This window comes from Columba livia, chromosome 1 (genome assembly GCF_036013475.1).
Source record: "Columba livia isolate bColLiv1 breed racing homer chromosome 1, bColLiv1.pat.W.v2, whole genome shotgun sequence".
Taxonomy (NCBI): domain Eukaryota; kingdom Metazoa; phylum Chordata; class Aves; order Columbiformes; family Columbidae; genus Columba; species Columba livia.
Genome location: NC_088602.1, coordinates 136455834 through 136472280, shown reverse-complemented (window position 1 = coordinate 136472280; position 16447 = coordinate 136455834). Strand labels below are relative to the sequence as shown.

The 16447-nt window shown below is 40.8% G+C and overlaps 1 protein-coding gene across 8 annotated transcripts in view; it reads left to right on the top strand.

Annotated features, from left to right (window-relative positions):
• The window catches only part of ITPR2 (inositol 1,4,5-trisphosphate receptor type 2), a 268651-nt gene that overhangs the window by 42350 nt on the left and 209854 nt on the right, over positions 1–16447 (top strand). For all 8 annotated transcript variants that reach the window (XM_065032515.1, XM_065032506.1, XM_065032510.1 and 5 more), the window contains exons 3-9: positions 2647–2762; positions 3926–4012; positions 4694–4852; positions 10538–10636; positions 11134–11217; positions 12302–12448; positions 13700–13795. In XM_065032515.1, the coding sequence (XP_064888587.1) occupies positions 2647–2762; positions 3926–4012; positions 4694–4852; positions 10538–10636; positions 11134–11217; positions 12302–12448; positions 13700–13795 (788 nt within the window). The remainder of the gene's footprint in view (positions 1–2646; positions 2763–3925; positions 4013–4693; positions 4853–10537; positions 10637–11133; positions 11218–12301; positions 12449–13699; positions 13796–16447) is intronic.

The window sequence follows — 16447 nt, the reverse complement described above, 5'->3', positions numbered from 1 at the left end:
ACAGGGCTAGGAAACTTTTCTCGTCAAGTGAATGATAGATAGGAACTTCCCACATGTGCTGTTGTGGATTGGAGAGTTGGAATAAGTCCTAGGTAATTAGCTACTGAAGATGTTAAACTTGGTCTGAGAATTAGACTGTGAGTAGACAGAAACTGGTTTCCACTGACCAGATTTGGTGGTTAAAAACTCAGGCCATAATTTCGGGATAGTTCCTTATAACTTCCCCTGCTGATGTTTTTGCGACAGTAATGGCTGAATGACTCAATTCCACTGTAGTTAAAAATGACATGAAAGGTTAGTAAATTCAACGAGTCCACTTACACGTTGATCCAGTGTGTAAGTGGAACATGTACTTAATGTTGATAGTGTTTGCTATTTCATGTTGCAGCTTCTTTGGTAATAGAGGTAAAGGTGACTATATTGTGCTGTTGGAAAGGGACTCTTCTGAGAAGACAGCAGGAGAGCTGAGGGTGGAGAGGATTGTTATCAAAATATTCTGTGCTATGGGATGTGTATGCCATTAACTGTGTTGAGTGTGGCGGTAAATAAGCACTTAATGTTGCTCACATGGAGCTAGCATGTTTGCCTTTCCTCCATTTTTCTGCCACCTCCTTTTTCCCCTTCCATTTTTTTCCCCTTCCATTTTTTTCCCCTTCCATTTTTTTCCCCTTCCATTTTTTTCCCCTTCCATTTTTTTCACCTTCCATTTTTTCCCTCCTTTTTTTCCCCTCCATTTTTCCCTTTTTCTTCTCCTTTTTTTCTTCTCCCTTTTCCTCCCCCTTCTTCCCTTTTTCTCTCTTTTTTTTTCCTCATTTTTCTCTCTTGTTTTTATCTTTTTCCTGTTTTTTTTTTTTTTTTTTTTTTTCAATTCCTTTTCTCCCTGTTTTCCTTTTATTTTGTATTTTTGTGAGGAGTGCTGCCTGTGCCATACCCTGTGCAATGTGGCTTTCCAGTGGTCTGGCAGTCTCTTCTAGGTGGGAAAGCTGCCTGGTGACCAGCAGAGAAGTGACGTTGCTGACAAACTGGGGTGTCAGCACCTGCAAGAGGTGCTTGTGGGAAGAAGTACCTCAGAAGAGATACTTTTTTATCCTTAATTTTGCCCTGTGGTAAAACCTGCTCGATGTAGGATACATTGCTGCTGTTACCTGGCTCTTGCTTGTGCCACAGTTGGGTGGCTGGGAGTCAGATGGGTCTGGTTGCTTCCCCCCCATCTTTACCTTCCTGAGACCCACACATGGAGCAGGGAGGAAATTCTTCAGCATTCCTTCTCCTCTGGGAATGAATTGGTCCTCAGAGAGTGCTTGGTCATGTGTGATGGTTAAATGTGGAGGGCTAATAGTTTGGGACAGACTTTCCTTTGACATCTATAAATTACAACCCATGTTGGGGAAGAGTTTCACACTGTAATACCCATGTGGTTCTGTATTTTCTTATTCATCTCACAGCAAAACTCTGATTGCTAATTAATGTTTTCCCATCCTTTCGTCTTGTCAGTCAATATAGGTGGGGTGTAAAAGGACAGTTAGCAGTATTTTCTAAGGAAAATATCTTTCAAGCTTAGCTTTTAGAGCAGTTAATGATTGCGACCATGCGAGACTCGGTATCGCTTATCACTCTAAAAGAATTTGGATTTGGATGAATTGTTTCAGCTAGAGGTTCCTGGACCCTCTCTTTCTAGTCCATAGGACTGTCACAGGCTCCAAAATTCCCAAAAGTCTTGAGTCAGGGAATGTCACAAAATTTAGTTTATTGCCAATTCACCTTAACTTAATGATTCTGGTGTTGGAAAATTAAGAGGAACAATGAACAAGCAGTTAGGGAAGCCCCCCTTGGCTTCTCTCCAGACATGCTGTGGTCCCCAGTCCCCTTGCTGTGTGGCAGTCCGTGCAGGGTGGGATGGGGTGGGGATGGGGGTTGGTGTGTTGTGCTCATTTTCCTTTGCTGCTCCTTTTTTCTTACTCTGTCTCCCTCGCTGGCTGCAGCCTCCTCAGAACGTGCCTCCTCCTCTGTCCTCCATTGTGCAGCCGCCTTGCTTGGGTGGTCATTCCTCTCTCCTACCCATTTATCGCCTGATCTGTTGGGCAGCAGTAGAGTGCAGTTTGTGTCACCTTGTTGTTTTTACTATTTTTTTTTTTTTAATCAACATTAACGAAGGTGCACATAGAGCCGAAAGCTGTGTTAACCCGCTTGGTGGCTTGTGGCTGAATGCCCATGCGATCCTGTGTTTCAGCAGAGCCCGAAGGAGCAGGGCAGCCAGATGTATGGTGTGCAGAAAGCAGGACTGTTTTTTTAAAGGCTTCCTGTGCCTTCAAACAGTGCATCTGTGATGTTGTGCTGCAGCAAAGAGTTGCTGATAAAGCAGCAGACAATTTTAGTCTATGGCAGGCTCACAGCCTGGGACTCTTTCAGAGGCTGCAGTGAGGTTGCACAGTGTGGGCACATGTGGGGCACTGCAAGCTTTGGGTCCAACTCAGAAGCTCTGCCAACTTGTTGATGGTATCATTGCCCTCAAGCTGTTTGCTGACTGTGTTTAAACACTGGTATCTAGGCATTTCTGGAAAAAAATAAAACCAACCAAAGCGTACTTACAAATGAAGGAAGTGTCTTTCAATGTTACTCAAGAGTATTTCTTTCAATCTTCTATAGACTGCCTTTTCAAGGTGTGTCCTATGAACCGATACTCAGCCCAGAAGCAGTACTGGAAAGCCAAGCAAGCCAAACAAGGAAACCATACTGAAGCAGCACTGCTGAAGAAACTGCAAGTAAGAGACATCTGCATTTGTAATCTTATCTCGATCTGCAGGCTGTAAAATTACAATAAAATGAAAAAGAACAATAACAAGTGCCTTGGGAACCATCATGATGAGTATTATGCCACCATAGCAACCTTGTATTCTCCTTAGCTCCTGCCTCCTGACTGGCATTTATTGCCCTGGTTTTTATTTTACTTTGGGCTGAGGGTTGTGCCTCTGTCCAACAGAACTTCTGAAAGGAATGATTTCTTTATAAAGTAAAAATGAAGCTGTTAAAATCAGGAGTGGGCCTTGGTTGAAATCATGCTATTGTTTTAGAAGTCCTTTCCAGGAGTTAGGCAGAGGGGTGGACAGAGAGATGTTTTCCGTGCTTTATTCTTGAAATTCCTCAGAACGGCAATTGTCTTTGCTTTCAGTCTAGGTGATTCTTCTCTGAACCATTTGGGCAGACTCTGTTTTGCATGAAATGTAGCATGGATGGAGCAATTCCTCTGTCTCTGAAAAAGAACTGGCTTGATGTTATGACTGAATGCATAAGACTAAGTGAAAACAAGGTAGATAGCATTTCATGTGCAGTACAGAGGCTGACAGTGCTTCCAGTTAAAAAGAGCCACAAGGGCACATGGTGTGTGGCCAGAGGTAGATACACAGCAGTTAGAGCTAGGAGCTGTTTTTTCCGTGGCTGTGTTTGACCCAGAAAACTGTGCTCAGCCTTGGTCTTGCAAGGCGTGACCCACTAGTTTTGTTTATATGTAAAGTCAATGTATTTGTATGCAATTAAAAAACCAACAAGTAAAAGGGATGGTGACAGGGAGAAGCTAATCATAGGCTCTTCTTTTTCCTCCTTCAGGATGAAATAAAGCACCTGGAATTACTTTCAGTGTTTTAAATCTTTTAAAATAGCATGCATCTCAGATGTGTTCTATAAATTGTGACTTTCCACTCTGGGCATTAAAAACCCCAGAATCATTACACACAGGATCTAGGTGATTATAGTTCAGAAAATCATGCTGCAGCAGGATTCGGGAGCTAATATTTTCAGTGCAGTAACACTTGCAGGCTGAAGGAAGTGTTTTTAATGTGATGCCATTTCCCTTTTACACTATCTGTTCCAGTAGCTGAATCCGGGTACTGATTTTGTAGAATTTAAAGAAATAATCGTTCTCTTGCAGCATGCAGCAGAACTGGAACAAAAGCAGAACGAAAGCGAGAACAGAAAGCTGTTGGGCGAAATTGTAAAATATAGCAACGTCATACAGGTAAACCTATTGAAATACATCTGCCTTCTCTCAGAGCTGGAAAGGAAACGGTTGTTTCATTTCAAGGTTACTGTGAAAATGAAACTAAGCACTGTAATCTGGATTGTCAAGGGTCACGTAAACAGAACTTGGTGAAGTTTACAATATTGCATTTTTCTGTCGCTTTAAAAGCCTACCAGAAGTGCCGCATATTCATGTTTAAATAATATGTCATAATATAAATTTTATGTGTAATTTTGGCTGCTGCGGTTTAGAATCTGAATGTAAATATGTATCTTTTGTTTTCAAGATTTATTGCAAAATCATGTTATAGAGGTGCTGTGCAGCTCCTTTTAAACCACTGAAGTAATTTGTACTGCACAACATATGAGACAGAAGTTATGTTCTTAAGTGCACTACAACTTTCCTGTAATGTATGAAATTCCTGAAGGTAACGCTATTAATAGACCCTTGAACTACGTACGTAGCATATGCTGTAAAATTGATCACTGACACATTTCTCTCAATATGAGAGATAGCATCTGTTTTCCTACACTGCAGTATACTCTCTTCTAGTTTTGTTTTGTCTTTATGTATGTTAGGAAAAATCACGATAGTGTGAAAACCTGTGCCTCTTCTTTTGAACTGAAGGGAGAAAAAACCCCAGCTGTACTAATTGCTTAAATAATTATTTGTTCACAGCTACTGCACATAAAAAGTAACAAGTACCTCACAGTCAATAAGAGATTGCCTGCTCTGCTAGAGAAGAATGCTATGCGGGTGTCTCTGGATGCTGCAGGGAATGAGGGATCCTGGTTTTATATCCAGCCATTCTGGAAACTGAGGAGTGAAGGTGATAATGTAAGTGGAAATACTGAATGTGTAAAAGTGATAAGGCAGAAAGTTTCCAGAAGGCACATGATTTCTTTGCTACTGGCATAAATCACAATAGATTAAGTTCAGATTAAAAAAAATAACAAAACCAAAAAAACAGTGCTTGGGTCTATTAGATTTTATGTGTCTGTAGAAAGTGCTACTGAATTATATGGTCTGGAATCTGAAGTGTTGCCGCATTCATCTGAGCTTCTGCTATCCTGTGTTGGAGCATCTTTGCTAAGTCCACCCATAGTATGTGGCTTTACAAAGCTGATAATAAGTCATAGTTTACACTAGAGTGACTTTATTATTATTATTATTATTATTATTATTATTATTATTATTATTATTATTATTATTATTATTAAAATATTGTGTGCGACATTTTTTTCAAGACATCAGCAGAGAATATCTCTCGGAAATACATTGGATTTTTTACATCTGTATCCCTCTTCAAGACAAGAGTGGCATGTTTGACTGGAATGGGTTGGATAGTCTGGTGGGTCTTTTCTGGGTAGGTTTCAGTAGGAGTCCTCTGTATTGCTAAGAGGAAGAATACATAGGAAAGCTCTTTGCTGCTGATCTGAGAGTTGTGCCACAAGATTAAAACTTGGTTCTTCATTCAGTTGGCTGTGACTTGGTTAAGTGCCCACTGTGGAAAATTCAGATCTGCCTCTGGGAAGGCCACATAATGAACTTATGTGGTTTTATATTGTAGACCTGGCTGGGAATGTTTGGCCGCTCTCCCTTGTGAAGTACTCAGCGAAAGAGCCCTCTCAAGATTGCAGACAGGCTTGCCCGTTTCCTCATGCATTTTCTCTCATTAACTTTGTGGTTACCCGGCTCTTGGGATGCCATCCAGGATGAGCGTGGTTACCTACAGCTCCTTTTGGCAAGCTGTTGCGGGGAGGGGAGGGATTGCATTTCCAGCTCTTCATTGGGAGCCTCTAAAGTCATAGTCTTTCTCTGCTCCATGCAGTGATCGGAAGGGTATGTGAAAAGCTCCTCTTTTCCACAAACCTGTTGCTGAGAAAAGGAGTGAATGTGCATAGTCCCCTGGGGCACCTCTGCATGGCTTTTCTTCTGGGGAAAAGTGGTGTTGTGGATCAAACACGTAACCTTTCCCTTTTTGGAAAGCAAAAAAGAGATGACTTGTTGCTTTAAGGTTTTTCTTTAATTTCTTAGAATAACATAATTTCAGCACCTTCTTAACCTCTCATGCCTGGGAAATAAGTGCATGTCATACTCTCCAGAGTGAGGACCTGAGGTTCCCAGATTGTGATCCGAAGAGCCATTGTGAGCTCTTACAGCTGAAACAACAGAATGATCTTAAGCCTTAAGAGTCATCCTAAATACTGTAGAGCTTTTAATTCAATTTTACACTATCGTGAGCACATGAAAGTTTGCAAGGGCCTTTGCTGGTCCAAAAAGTTTGCAGACCCCAGCAGTGCTTGCTGTAGCATCCCACTCTGCAGGCCTCTCTCCTGGTGTCTTCCCAATGGGGCCATATCTGAGAGGCCCTATGCTACAAAGACTGTGTGGGAAATTGTCAGATTTTCTTCTAACTTAATGTCCTCCTTTGGACCCTGCCCACTGCTCATGTTCTGTCATCAGGTGTTGCCTTTCAGAGCTGGGAGCTCGCCACTACATTTTACAGAGTGAAATCCTGAGACCTGAGTTTTTCCTCTTTTCTGTAATATCAGACTCAAATGGATGTGATGCTTTTATTTGCAAACTTTCAGAGCTAAGCATCAGTCCTAATTGCTCTGGCAGATTTCCACCTCTTCAACAGTTACAGTAACTGGGGACAGGAGTAGCAAGTGAGAAGGGAAATCCCTCCTTTGCCTCTCACAGACAGATCGATGCTCCAGCCTTGTACCCCCTCCTTCTCTCTCAGTTACTCACAGACATGTGTGCGTTAAAAGGCTGGTTTCTGGGGGACACATTTAACAAAGCACATATAATTATATCACATAAGCTGAGGCCGCTTTACCCACCCACTAAGTTCGCCTTTTCTTTTTTACTAGTTTTCTTCTTCTGACCTCTCAGTGCATGGAATTAGTTCAGTGTATCAACTTGGTATAAATCCTTATTATGTCTTGAAACTTTTGTGGTTTTATTTAGGAAAACACGCTTTAGAAAGTCTTTACTGTCTTCAGAACAGAAGTAAGTATCGAGTTGGATGACAGCTACTGTTTTAGATCACCCTGGCAAGGTAGATCCAAATATGTCATATATCGTAAAACAAACAAACCAAACAAACAAAACCAAAACAACACAGAACCAAGCCAAAACCAACAGCAACAACAAAAAAGGTTGTTTAGTCTAGGGGAAACTGTGATATAGGAAGTTACGTGTGTTACTTTTCTCAAAAGTCATCATGGTTGTTTAGCCTTGTGAAATATTTTAACAATTATTTTCCACTAACTTCATTAGCAACTGATTAGTTATGCAAGTCAATGGAAGTAATGAAAATATATTGCTGAAGATTTACAGTAATTGGCGTAACTCTGCAATATTTTATGCAGGCTTTTATAAAACATGTCTCAGTTCTCCCTCAATGGAAGATGTGACTGACTAAAGCTCAAGCTGTTTCCAGTTAGACTGAATAGCAAAATGTGCACGGATAGCAGGATTAGCTCTGTGTGGATTGCATTTTTGGTTGTCTGCCATGTCAGTGGCTTGAGAGCTTGATCTGCTCTTGGACTTGGGGAATGCCCGGCCATCTGTGGGAAAGTTCTGTTAATCCTCACGATCTTTGAAGTGTGTCAGCAGTGTGACTATGACTTGGTTACAACACACAGGTGATGACAGTGGAGTAGCAGATCCTTCGATGTGCCCAGTAACCTGCTTCGTTAGTTAGTCCAAACTGAAATCACTGCTACTGCATCTTCACAGCTAATGTAGGCTTTTGCAGCTGCCAGTCTTTGTGATATACTACACCTCTACTAGAGTATTTGCTCCTGCTTCGTGATTGTGGTGTAGATGTAGCTGTTGGGTGGGCTTTACTGATTTTACATGAACCATGGATTCACTCTAAGTGATGCCAGTGCTGGTCTCCCACCCAGAAGACGGAACACAGTCAGTTTTGACTGTGGATCTTCCCACTCTCACTGTGCCTTCTCCACTAAGATATGGACAAGTAGGGTTGCATGAATTTGGAAATTATCTTGTGCAGCAAGAACTCCACTGCATCCAATACTGAAGGACCTTGTAGGCTTGAGTTTGAAAGCTGAATTCTCTATGAATTTAATAATTCTCTGGAAATTTCTTGTCTAGACCAGAAAGGATAAGAGTTTTGTCAAAAGAATCATGAATGTAGTCCTCAAAGCTGTATATTTGATGCAGCTTTAATGAATTAATGTCTATATGTAAGGAAGAAGTCCCAGAAACCTGTCAAACTATCAGCCCACTGCTGGTCTACAGCGCAGTGTGGCTGGCTGTGCCCAAGGGGAGCCAAGGAACAGGACAAACAGCTGGTGTCAATTTTAATTTTGCAGAGCAAAACCTTTGGAATATATTGCTTGTCTTCTACAACCTCCATGTAATACAATTCTACAGGCAGAAATATGGGCACGTGGCAATGCCAGTGGTCTGCCTCCAGTGTTTTGGGCATGCTGGGACATTATTTGGAGCCAGAAATAAACTCAGGAGACAGAGGAGGGGAGAGCAGAGGATGGGGGGAACTCAAAAGAGCAGACTTGCAGCTTGTCCAAGGCAGCCGTGGATAGAAAACAGGATTCCCTCTTCACTTTGCATTAGTTATCTGCATCACTGGTGGAGGGTGTACAGGAAACAAGTGCTGTGAAACTGCCTCTGTCCCTTCCTTCCTAACCACCTACGGAGGTTTGAAGCAAGAAGAAAAAGAAGAAAGGCAAAGAACATAGGGTGTCTTGTTGCTTCTGTGGCAGCTCCAGAGCTGGCCAACATTGAGGCCAGGTTATCAATGTGGACGTGGAGCGGGGTGGGAGACTGAGGCAGAAACCATGACCACACTTATTCCCAGGTGTGTGCCCACAGAAGAGTAGCTGTGTACATCTCCTTTCCTCTGGTTGCTTCCATGATAGTCACAGGCTTGCGTTCAAATATAGCTTTCCCCCTACCCCTCCTTTTTCTTTTTCCTCCCCCGCCTTTTAAATAAGGTGTTCAATTATGTGCTCTCTTTCTAATTAAGTTGTTATAGTCCTGGTGTACTTGCAATAATTTTGAAGTCCTGATTCCACTTTGCAGGATGCAAGCCTGGTGGTTTTTTGATTAATGAATTGTCTGGTCATAACTTCTTAAAATGGGCTGTAAGTAATGTCTGTGTGAAGCATGGCATGCAGGAATGTATTGCAAAAGTAATGTATCTTATAGGCATCTTGTCATTATTTTGGTTCCACCAGTGAACTTTTTCTCATTACTTGGATCAAATAGGATTTCTTTGTGTAGTCTGAGCATGATGACACTGTCTTTTGCTACTGTTTATTTTAGCTCTATTGATAAAGAACAGGCAATCTTCTTTTTCACCTCTGTATAAAGTGGGCCGAATTCATCTGTGTTGAAGTTACACAAGGCTGAATTGGGCTCTGCTTTTTCATAGGAAATGTGCTGATCGATGCAGAAAGCATTTTTGTTTGTTTGTGTTCCAAAAGAAAGCATGGCTTATGCGGCATTTCATATAGCAAAAATCACATGTATCCACTTGTCCTCATGTGTGTGCGTGTGCTTAAAATTGCTGTGAACAACATAAGCAAATCAGGACCCAGTGCCAACCAATCTATGTGGATTTATACGAAATTATTACTTATTCCCCCTCCCACCCCCCCAGTTCCCAGCTATGAATTGTTTTCTCCATATGCATGTGTCAAGCACTTTTTAGGTCAAAGACATTTTCATATTGTTTTTCCCTGTCTATATAGGTAAAGAGTTGCAAGGGCATGGGAATTTGCTTGCAGGGCGTCAGCTAGGAATTCCTCTCGTAGAGAGAAGCTCTCTCAGCTGATGGACCTGCTGCCTCTGCTGAGCTCCAAACACCATTTAGGGAGTAAGAGCAGAGGGGATGGAGTGTGTTCACCTCTCTCTGAATTTCCAGTGATTTATTTTCCTTTACAGATTTCATTAATACAGTCTAAGTCTGAGAACTCCTGAACCTGTCCTAGCATTTTCCAGAAGATGGTCTACAGTGTTGAGGAGTCACTGGGCTAAAGAAGTCTTGTCACAGGCAAATTGTTAAGGCTTTTGTGAAATGAAATGAAAGACCCATTGATGGAAAAAGTTTGACTGACAGCAAGGGAGCAAAAAGAGTCTTGCTGTCTGACTATATATTATTTTCTGAGCTTTCTCTGCCTTTTGGCTGGCAGTATATATGGGATTAAGAGTAGTTAATGTAACTTAGATAAACTGAACTGCTCTTGGAATTTACATATGTTCATATCTATTTCATGATCTCAAGTTTCTCCTGAACAGGGTGGCATCTGAGAATGCGAGGATTCGTTAGTGTAGAAATCTTGAACCCAAGCAATTGCAGAGGCATGGGTGAACAGAGCTGGTGTGTGAATTATCTGCAAATAAATTCACCAAGTGCCATTCCCAGAGCATGCGTTTGAGTCATTTTCTAAAAATGTAACATTACTTCATTTTATTGGATAATTACATAGGTCTAAATTGTGTTTTATTTCTGACTTCCAGGTTGTTGTGGGAGATAAAGTTGTCCTGATGCCAGTCAATGCAGGGCAGCCTCTTCATGCCAGCAACATTGAGCTTCTAGATAACCCTGGCTGCAAAGAAGTGAGTTCAGTGGAGGGAGGAGGCATAATCGCTAATCTAAGATGTGTTATACTTTGTTCTTTACTGGTAATGAGAACCACACCGTGGGCTAGATGGTTCCAACTTAGCCTCAAAAAACCAAGATGAAGTATACTTTTTCTTGGCACAATTCTGCCCAGCACTGAAAGCTTTGTGAAGTTTGCTTGAGTATCTGAAACCCTCACTGATCTAAGAGTAAATCCTCTTCCAACAGCTCTTTGGTGGGCTGTACGCAGAGTAGTGTTTTGTCCACTGAATTTTCTCCAACATCAACATTATTATTACTAACACTTGAGAGCTTCAGGGCCCATGTACAAATATGTACAAAACTGTACAAATACGTAGCTAAGCCATGTCCCCAGCCACCCTAGATCTGGTGTGGTCTTTTAGAAGAATAGAATGTCTCGAAGAGAGAACAACAACCTTTAATACTAAAATTGTGTTGGTTTTAAAATGTATTTATATATTTTTTTCCAAAGGTAAATGCTGTAAACTGTAACACAAGCTGGAAAATAACGCTGTTCATGAAATTCAGTAGTTACCGAGATGATGTACTGAAAGGAGTAAGTATTTTTTTTTTAATTATTTTTTTAATTTGAAAGTCATGCCATATTTGACTATAGAGAAATATTACATGGTGAATAAAAGCAGAAATAAGGACTTAATGGAGGTGTTAAGGATCTTTCAGTACTGTCCTTCAACAGCCAGAATACTTTTCCTTTGTGTTATTGTCTTACTAAGTGAAACTGTCTGGATTGTGCTGGTGTCCAGCCCGTTTCCATGCCCTGGGACAACTGAGGATCCATGAGAAAAGGTGAAGTTCAAGCTCAGAATGGTGAAGGGCTCCGTACAGAAAAGCTTTCAGTTTATGCAGAGATGCTAAAGCAGGTATAACAGGCTTGCAGAAGGGAGTGAGTCACAAAAGATGACAGTAGCTGTAAAAAGACAATGTAACTTTAAGCACTCATGGTTTGCACAGCTTCATGCCTCTAGATCACACTCTGAGATCACTTACCTTTTCAATTAAAATAGATCAAATTTATTAGTCCTCATGTATACCTTAATAAGTGATTATCAACTGGCCATTTTTTGTTAGGTATCAAGGTACCATCAGTTTTTGAGAAAGAATTTGAAAGGGAAAATGGTGTATCTGTGTAGACCCATTTGGGGATACTGTTTCAAGCCTTGGGGAGGGGCAGAAGGAAGCACAACAGCAGAAGAAGTAGAGAGTGGACATTGGTTTTGATTGCAGAGTAGAAGCAATGAGTCAATATTAGAGAAATCTGTTTATTTCCCCTAAATACTAAAAGAGATCAGAAATAAAAAATCCATTTAGTGAAGTTAACTAAAATTAAAATTCACCTTTAGGTTAATTGTTGCCCACTGTTCTTTGCAGTGCTCTGAAGCAAGTTCTATTTTCACAAAAGTGTGTGGATCTCCTGCAGGACTGAATTATCTCATTTGATTTCCAGACTCAGTGCCGAGGTCGTATGCTCTGCACTTGGTACCTGCTCCAGCAATAGGAAACTACTGAATATTTTCTTCACGTCAGCTATATTGACGTCACTGGAGCTAGTACAGATATAGAGGATGAGTGTAGCAGCTTTACCTACCACTTAGTAATGCTTCTTTTTCGTATTACTTTAGGGAGATGTTGTTAGGCTGTTTCATGCAGAGCAAGAGAAGTTTCTGACCTGTGACGAATACGAGAAGAAACAACATATTTTCCTTCGTACAACGTTGCGTCAGTCAGCCACTTCTGCAACAAGTTCTAAAGCACTGTGGGAAATAGAGGTATTTTTTTTTTTAAATTTTTATAAATATTTTAGGACCTGTAGGCCCGGGTTCAGCAAAAATACTTTACCACAACATGAATCATTCATAGCCTCTTGATATCATCATACACCTCCCTGGAACTATTATTATGTTATGAAGCAGTTTGTGTAAGATTAACACTGAAGAGATACTTTATTGCTCTCTGTGTGTGGAGTTAGGATGTTTTCTTACTGTATTTACCTGCAGTAAAATGACGGAGGATCAAATTCAGACTTGACTTAAATGGTGTGATTTTGTCAAAGCAAGTTGAATGATGCTCATGTATCCTGAGTTCTGAGTGTTTGTATTTGACTTCATGTGCAATTTCGAATATTGAAATTCCTGACTGACAAAAAACGTCACAAATGTGACTGAGTCTATGATTCTGCAACCAGGCACATAAACATCTGTTTAAAGTTAGGCTGAATAAAGGTGTTGCTGCTGAATGTTTTTTTTTTTGAGAAGATGACTAACAAATATATTTTCGTTTAACTGAGGAACATTGGAAACTGGTATGTATCAAACCCTTGCTATTACAGTAATGTAACTCCTACAGCCAAAAATTCTTATGTTCTGAACAAACTTTGTGCATTTAAAACAGAGCTCCTTACTCAGGCAAATGGTTGAATTTTGTCTGAGTAAGGACTGTATAGAACAGAGTGTGTTACACTTGCAGTTATTTGAGATAACTTCTTAAGAGAGAGAAGTGCTGCAAGATTTGAAGGTAGCAAATGACCTACAGCTCAGTCAAAGGGAAAAAGAAATAACCTGGGATATGTCGGATTATACAGGGATATTTTATCACTTGGATGAAAATCTATCAGAAGCTCCTACTGTTGTCAAAGTAGAGCTGGTGTAAGTGGTGAAACAATGCAAGAGGGTTTGAATTTTCCTTTTAAGTAGTGCCTATGTAAGTGTAGAGCAGCTACGCTTACTTTTTTGAGCTCCAGATTCACACCATGTCACTTGAAAGCAAAATTTGGCTCAACATTTTTGCAAGGAGTAGATTAATTAAAACGTTGAAAGTAAGAGGAGGAGCGTTTCCTGGCACCCGGCAAAACATGAATATAAGTAGTTGTTACCTGTGGTGGGCTTAGTGTAAGCACAGTATTCCTCTCTGTGGTAGACTGTAATTATGTAGTTTACATATTTCTATTTGGAATGAACAGTAAGAAATGTCAATGATCTAAGTATGGTCTTGAGGAGCATGATCTGTATTTCTTCTTTTAGGTTGTCCATCATGACCCTTGCAGGGGAGGGGCGGGACAGTGGAACAGCTTGTTTAGATTTAAGCATTTGGCAACTGGAAACTACTTGGCTGCAGAGGTAAGAATGTCAATTTAAATAAGTGTTTGCGTCCTGCCTAACTAGGTACTATAAGTGTCCTGCTAATTCAGAACTGCCATAGTAGGCAGGTGCACAATTTGGATCTCCGAAAAGATCGCACACCAGGTCTGAATGGGGAGAACTGGAGATGCCCTGCTGTGTCATGCTGTGTTCTGCTGTGTTGCTGTAGCTGAGGGTTGCAAGGAAAATTTTCTGAGCTACAGGACACTAGTATGTGAGTTCAAGACAGCATCTAAACTTGATTTCAGCTGTGCTGTTGAATCCTCAATCTGCTGTTGTCATGGCAGCCAGGGCAAACACCACTGTTAAATATCCACCATATTTACACTGAAAATCCTGGGATTCCTTTATCTCTCTGTTCTTGTTTGCTTTTGATTTTTGGAGTACTGCTGTGATCAGTCAAATATTCTTTGCTGGCTCAGGCAGCCATGTACAGTTTAAAGCTTTTAGAGTGGAACTGAATGCAAGGTAATCATTGAGCTTGATCAGACAAGTCTGTGTGCAAGCACTAGAACAGATACTCTAAACTGCTCCAATTCAGGAGCTGTTGTTACTTTTTAACCTACAGTCTCTAGACTTCTTGAAAAAATGGTTTCTGTGGCACCGATTTCAGTCTATGATCTCTTCCAGCCAGCATGTGGTCCAGGGCATCTCCATGTTTTGTACAAATTTGAAGGACAAACTTGTGTATTGGTGTCATTACTGTTGGTGTCACGCTAGTGCCTTGTGGTTATTAGCAGGTTGCGTTGTTCTGCTATAAAATTTGAATAAAGAATGTTCTGGGGAAGTCTTTGCCTCTTTTGGTGCAACAGAAGGTGCAAAAGGAGAAGGAAGGTCTTGCAATTTTTCTGGTTATTATCTGGTACTTAAGGCAAAATAGTGTTGCAACTCCTCAAAAGAGCAGCTTAATATCTTTTAAGTCCCATAATTGTCCTTAAAAATAAAATAGGGCTCTTGACAAGGTGGAATAATGCGGATAATACCAAGTTTATGAAATGGGATGGCCTTGGATATCTCCCTGGTTGCAAGAAGCTGTGAACTTTTTCTGTCATATCTAATCCATATTAGAACTGGTTTGTGTCCAAGTTATATCAATGGAATGAAAAGTAGGGTTTTTTTCCACTGATTTAGTTAAGTCTGTGCAGGATTGCGTATTTTGACTTATGCTTGGAAGCATGAGTGTGGAAATTTACAACAAGAGTCAGTTATAAAGCACTATATGTTAGGGAATCCCTGAAAAAAAGACTTGCTTTAACTGGATTGAATTACATTTATAGCAGAGCCACCTCTGTATGCAGACAACTCCTTAGTATTCCTAGGCTGCTGCTTTTACTTTTCAACTCCTGTCACAGCCCGCTCTGATTTCAGAGTAAGAGCAAACAGGACCTGTCAAACCTTTACTTATTTCTAATTATGTCAAAACATAAACAGTGGGCCACCAGGTTAGATACTGATATTATTTTCCACATAATACTGAATGCAATTTGGATATTTTCATTGGTTTCAGCGGTAGCTCACAGCGTGAGAAACTTGATAGGCCTGAGTGGCGAAGAGCATCATCCTTTCAGAGGCAGCAGGCCATTAACTGCGCTGCTCTACGCTGCTGCCTCAGTACTGCAGCAATTCTTCAGCTTGGCTGAGGCCAGCTGGCTTTATTATGTAGTTAAGATAGGCTAATAAGAACTAATTTTCAAGGGGCAATCAGTACTCCCACCGAAGAGATGGTTCAATTTTCCTCTCTGCTTACAGTGAGAGATGCTCCTAGTAGAAAGATTTTATTCACACTAGCTACAATGATGGAGAGTCAGGAAAGGCATCAAGCCCTCTGGCTGATGGGCTTCGTTCTCCCACCATACCTCACTTACTCACAGATTTTCGGGAGAAAAATCTTCACCTGAAGTGGTGTCACACTACACTGAATGTCAGGCCTGAGCTTAGGTCTTTTCTGCCTCTGGAAAGGAAATCGCCATCAGGAAGACTCATAATATGGAGATTACAATTGGCAAAGTAAAGTGAGAGCTGGAAGAGCATTTGGGTTGAACAGAGGTGATATGCTGTGACTGGAGAGCAGCATTAGCTGCTGTATCTGTGAAGTGTAAAATACCTGCTGGTGGAGATATTAAAGGTACTGCTGTAATAAAAACCTGTGAACTGTATTTTACACAGTTCATATGTCAGGCACAACACACCAGTCAGACATACACATTGAAGATTTATGAACAGGCAGGCAGACACTTAGTGTGCGTGAGCTAACTTTTAATCAATTGGGCAAAGCTTACTGAACACTTATCTGTGCTCTTGCAGCAGAGGAAGATTACTCATGGTATGGATTATCAACAGCGTCACACATTGCCATGACCTAATTTTGTTTGAGCTTCCATGATAAAGATATCTGGAGTGGAATAATAAGTACAAACACATAAACAAAATTCACAAATCTTTTAAGCATTCTGTTATTGGCTAATGATACAATTTCTGTCACAGTTTGAGCTATTGCAAATCAGGATTGATCACTGCTTATAACCATCTTTTCCTTACTTCATCCTTCTGTAAATCAGCTTGATGTGTACCACGGGCACTTCTGCAGCAGACTCTTCCATGGGTCATCTCAGACAGTTGAGCAGGAGTGTC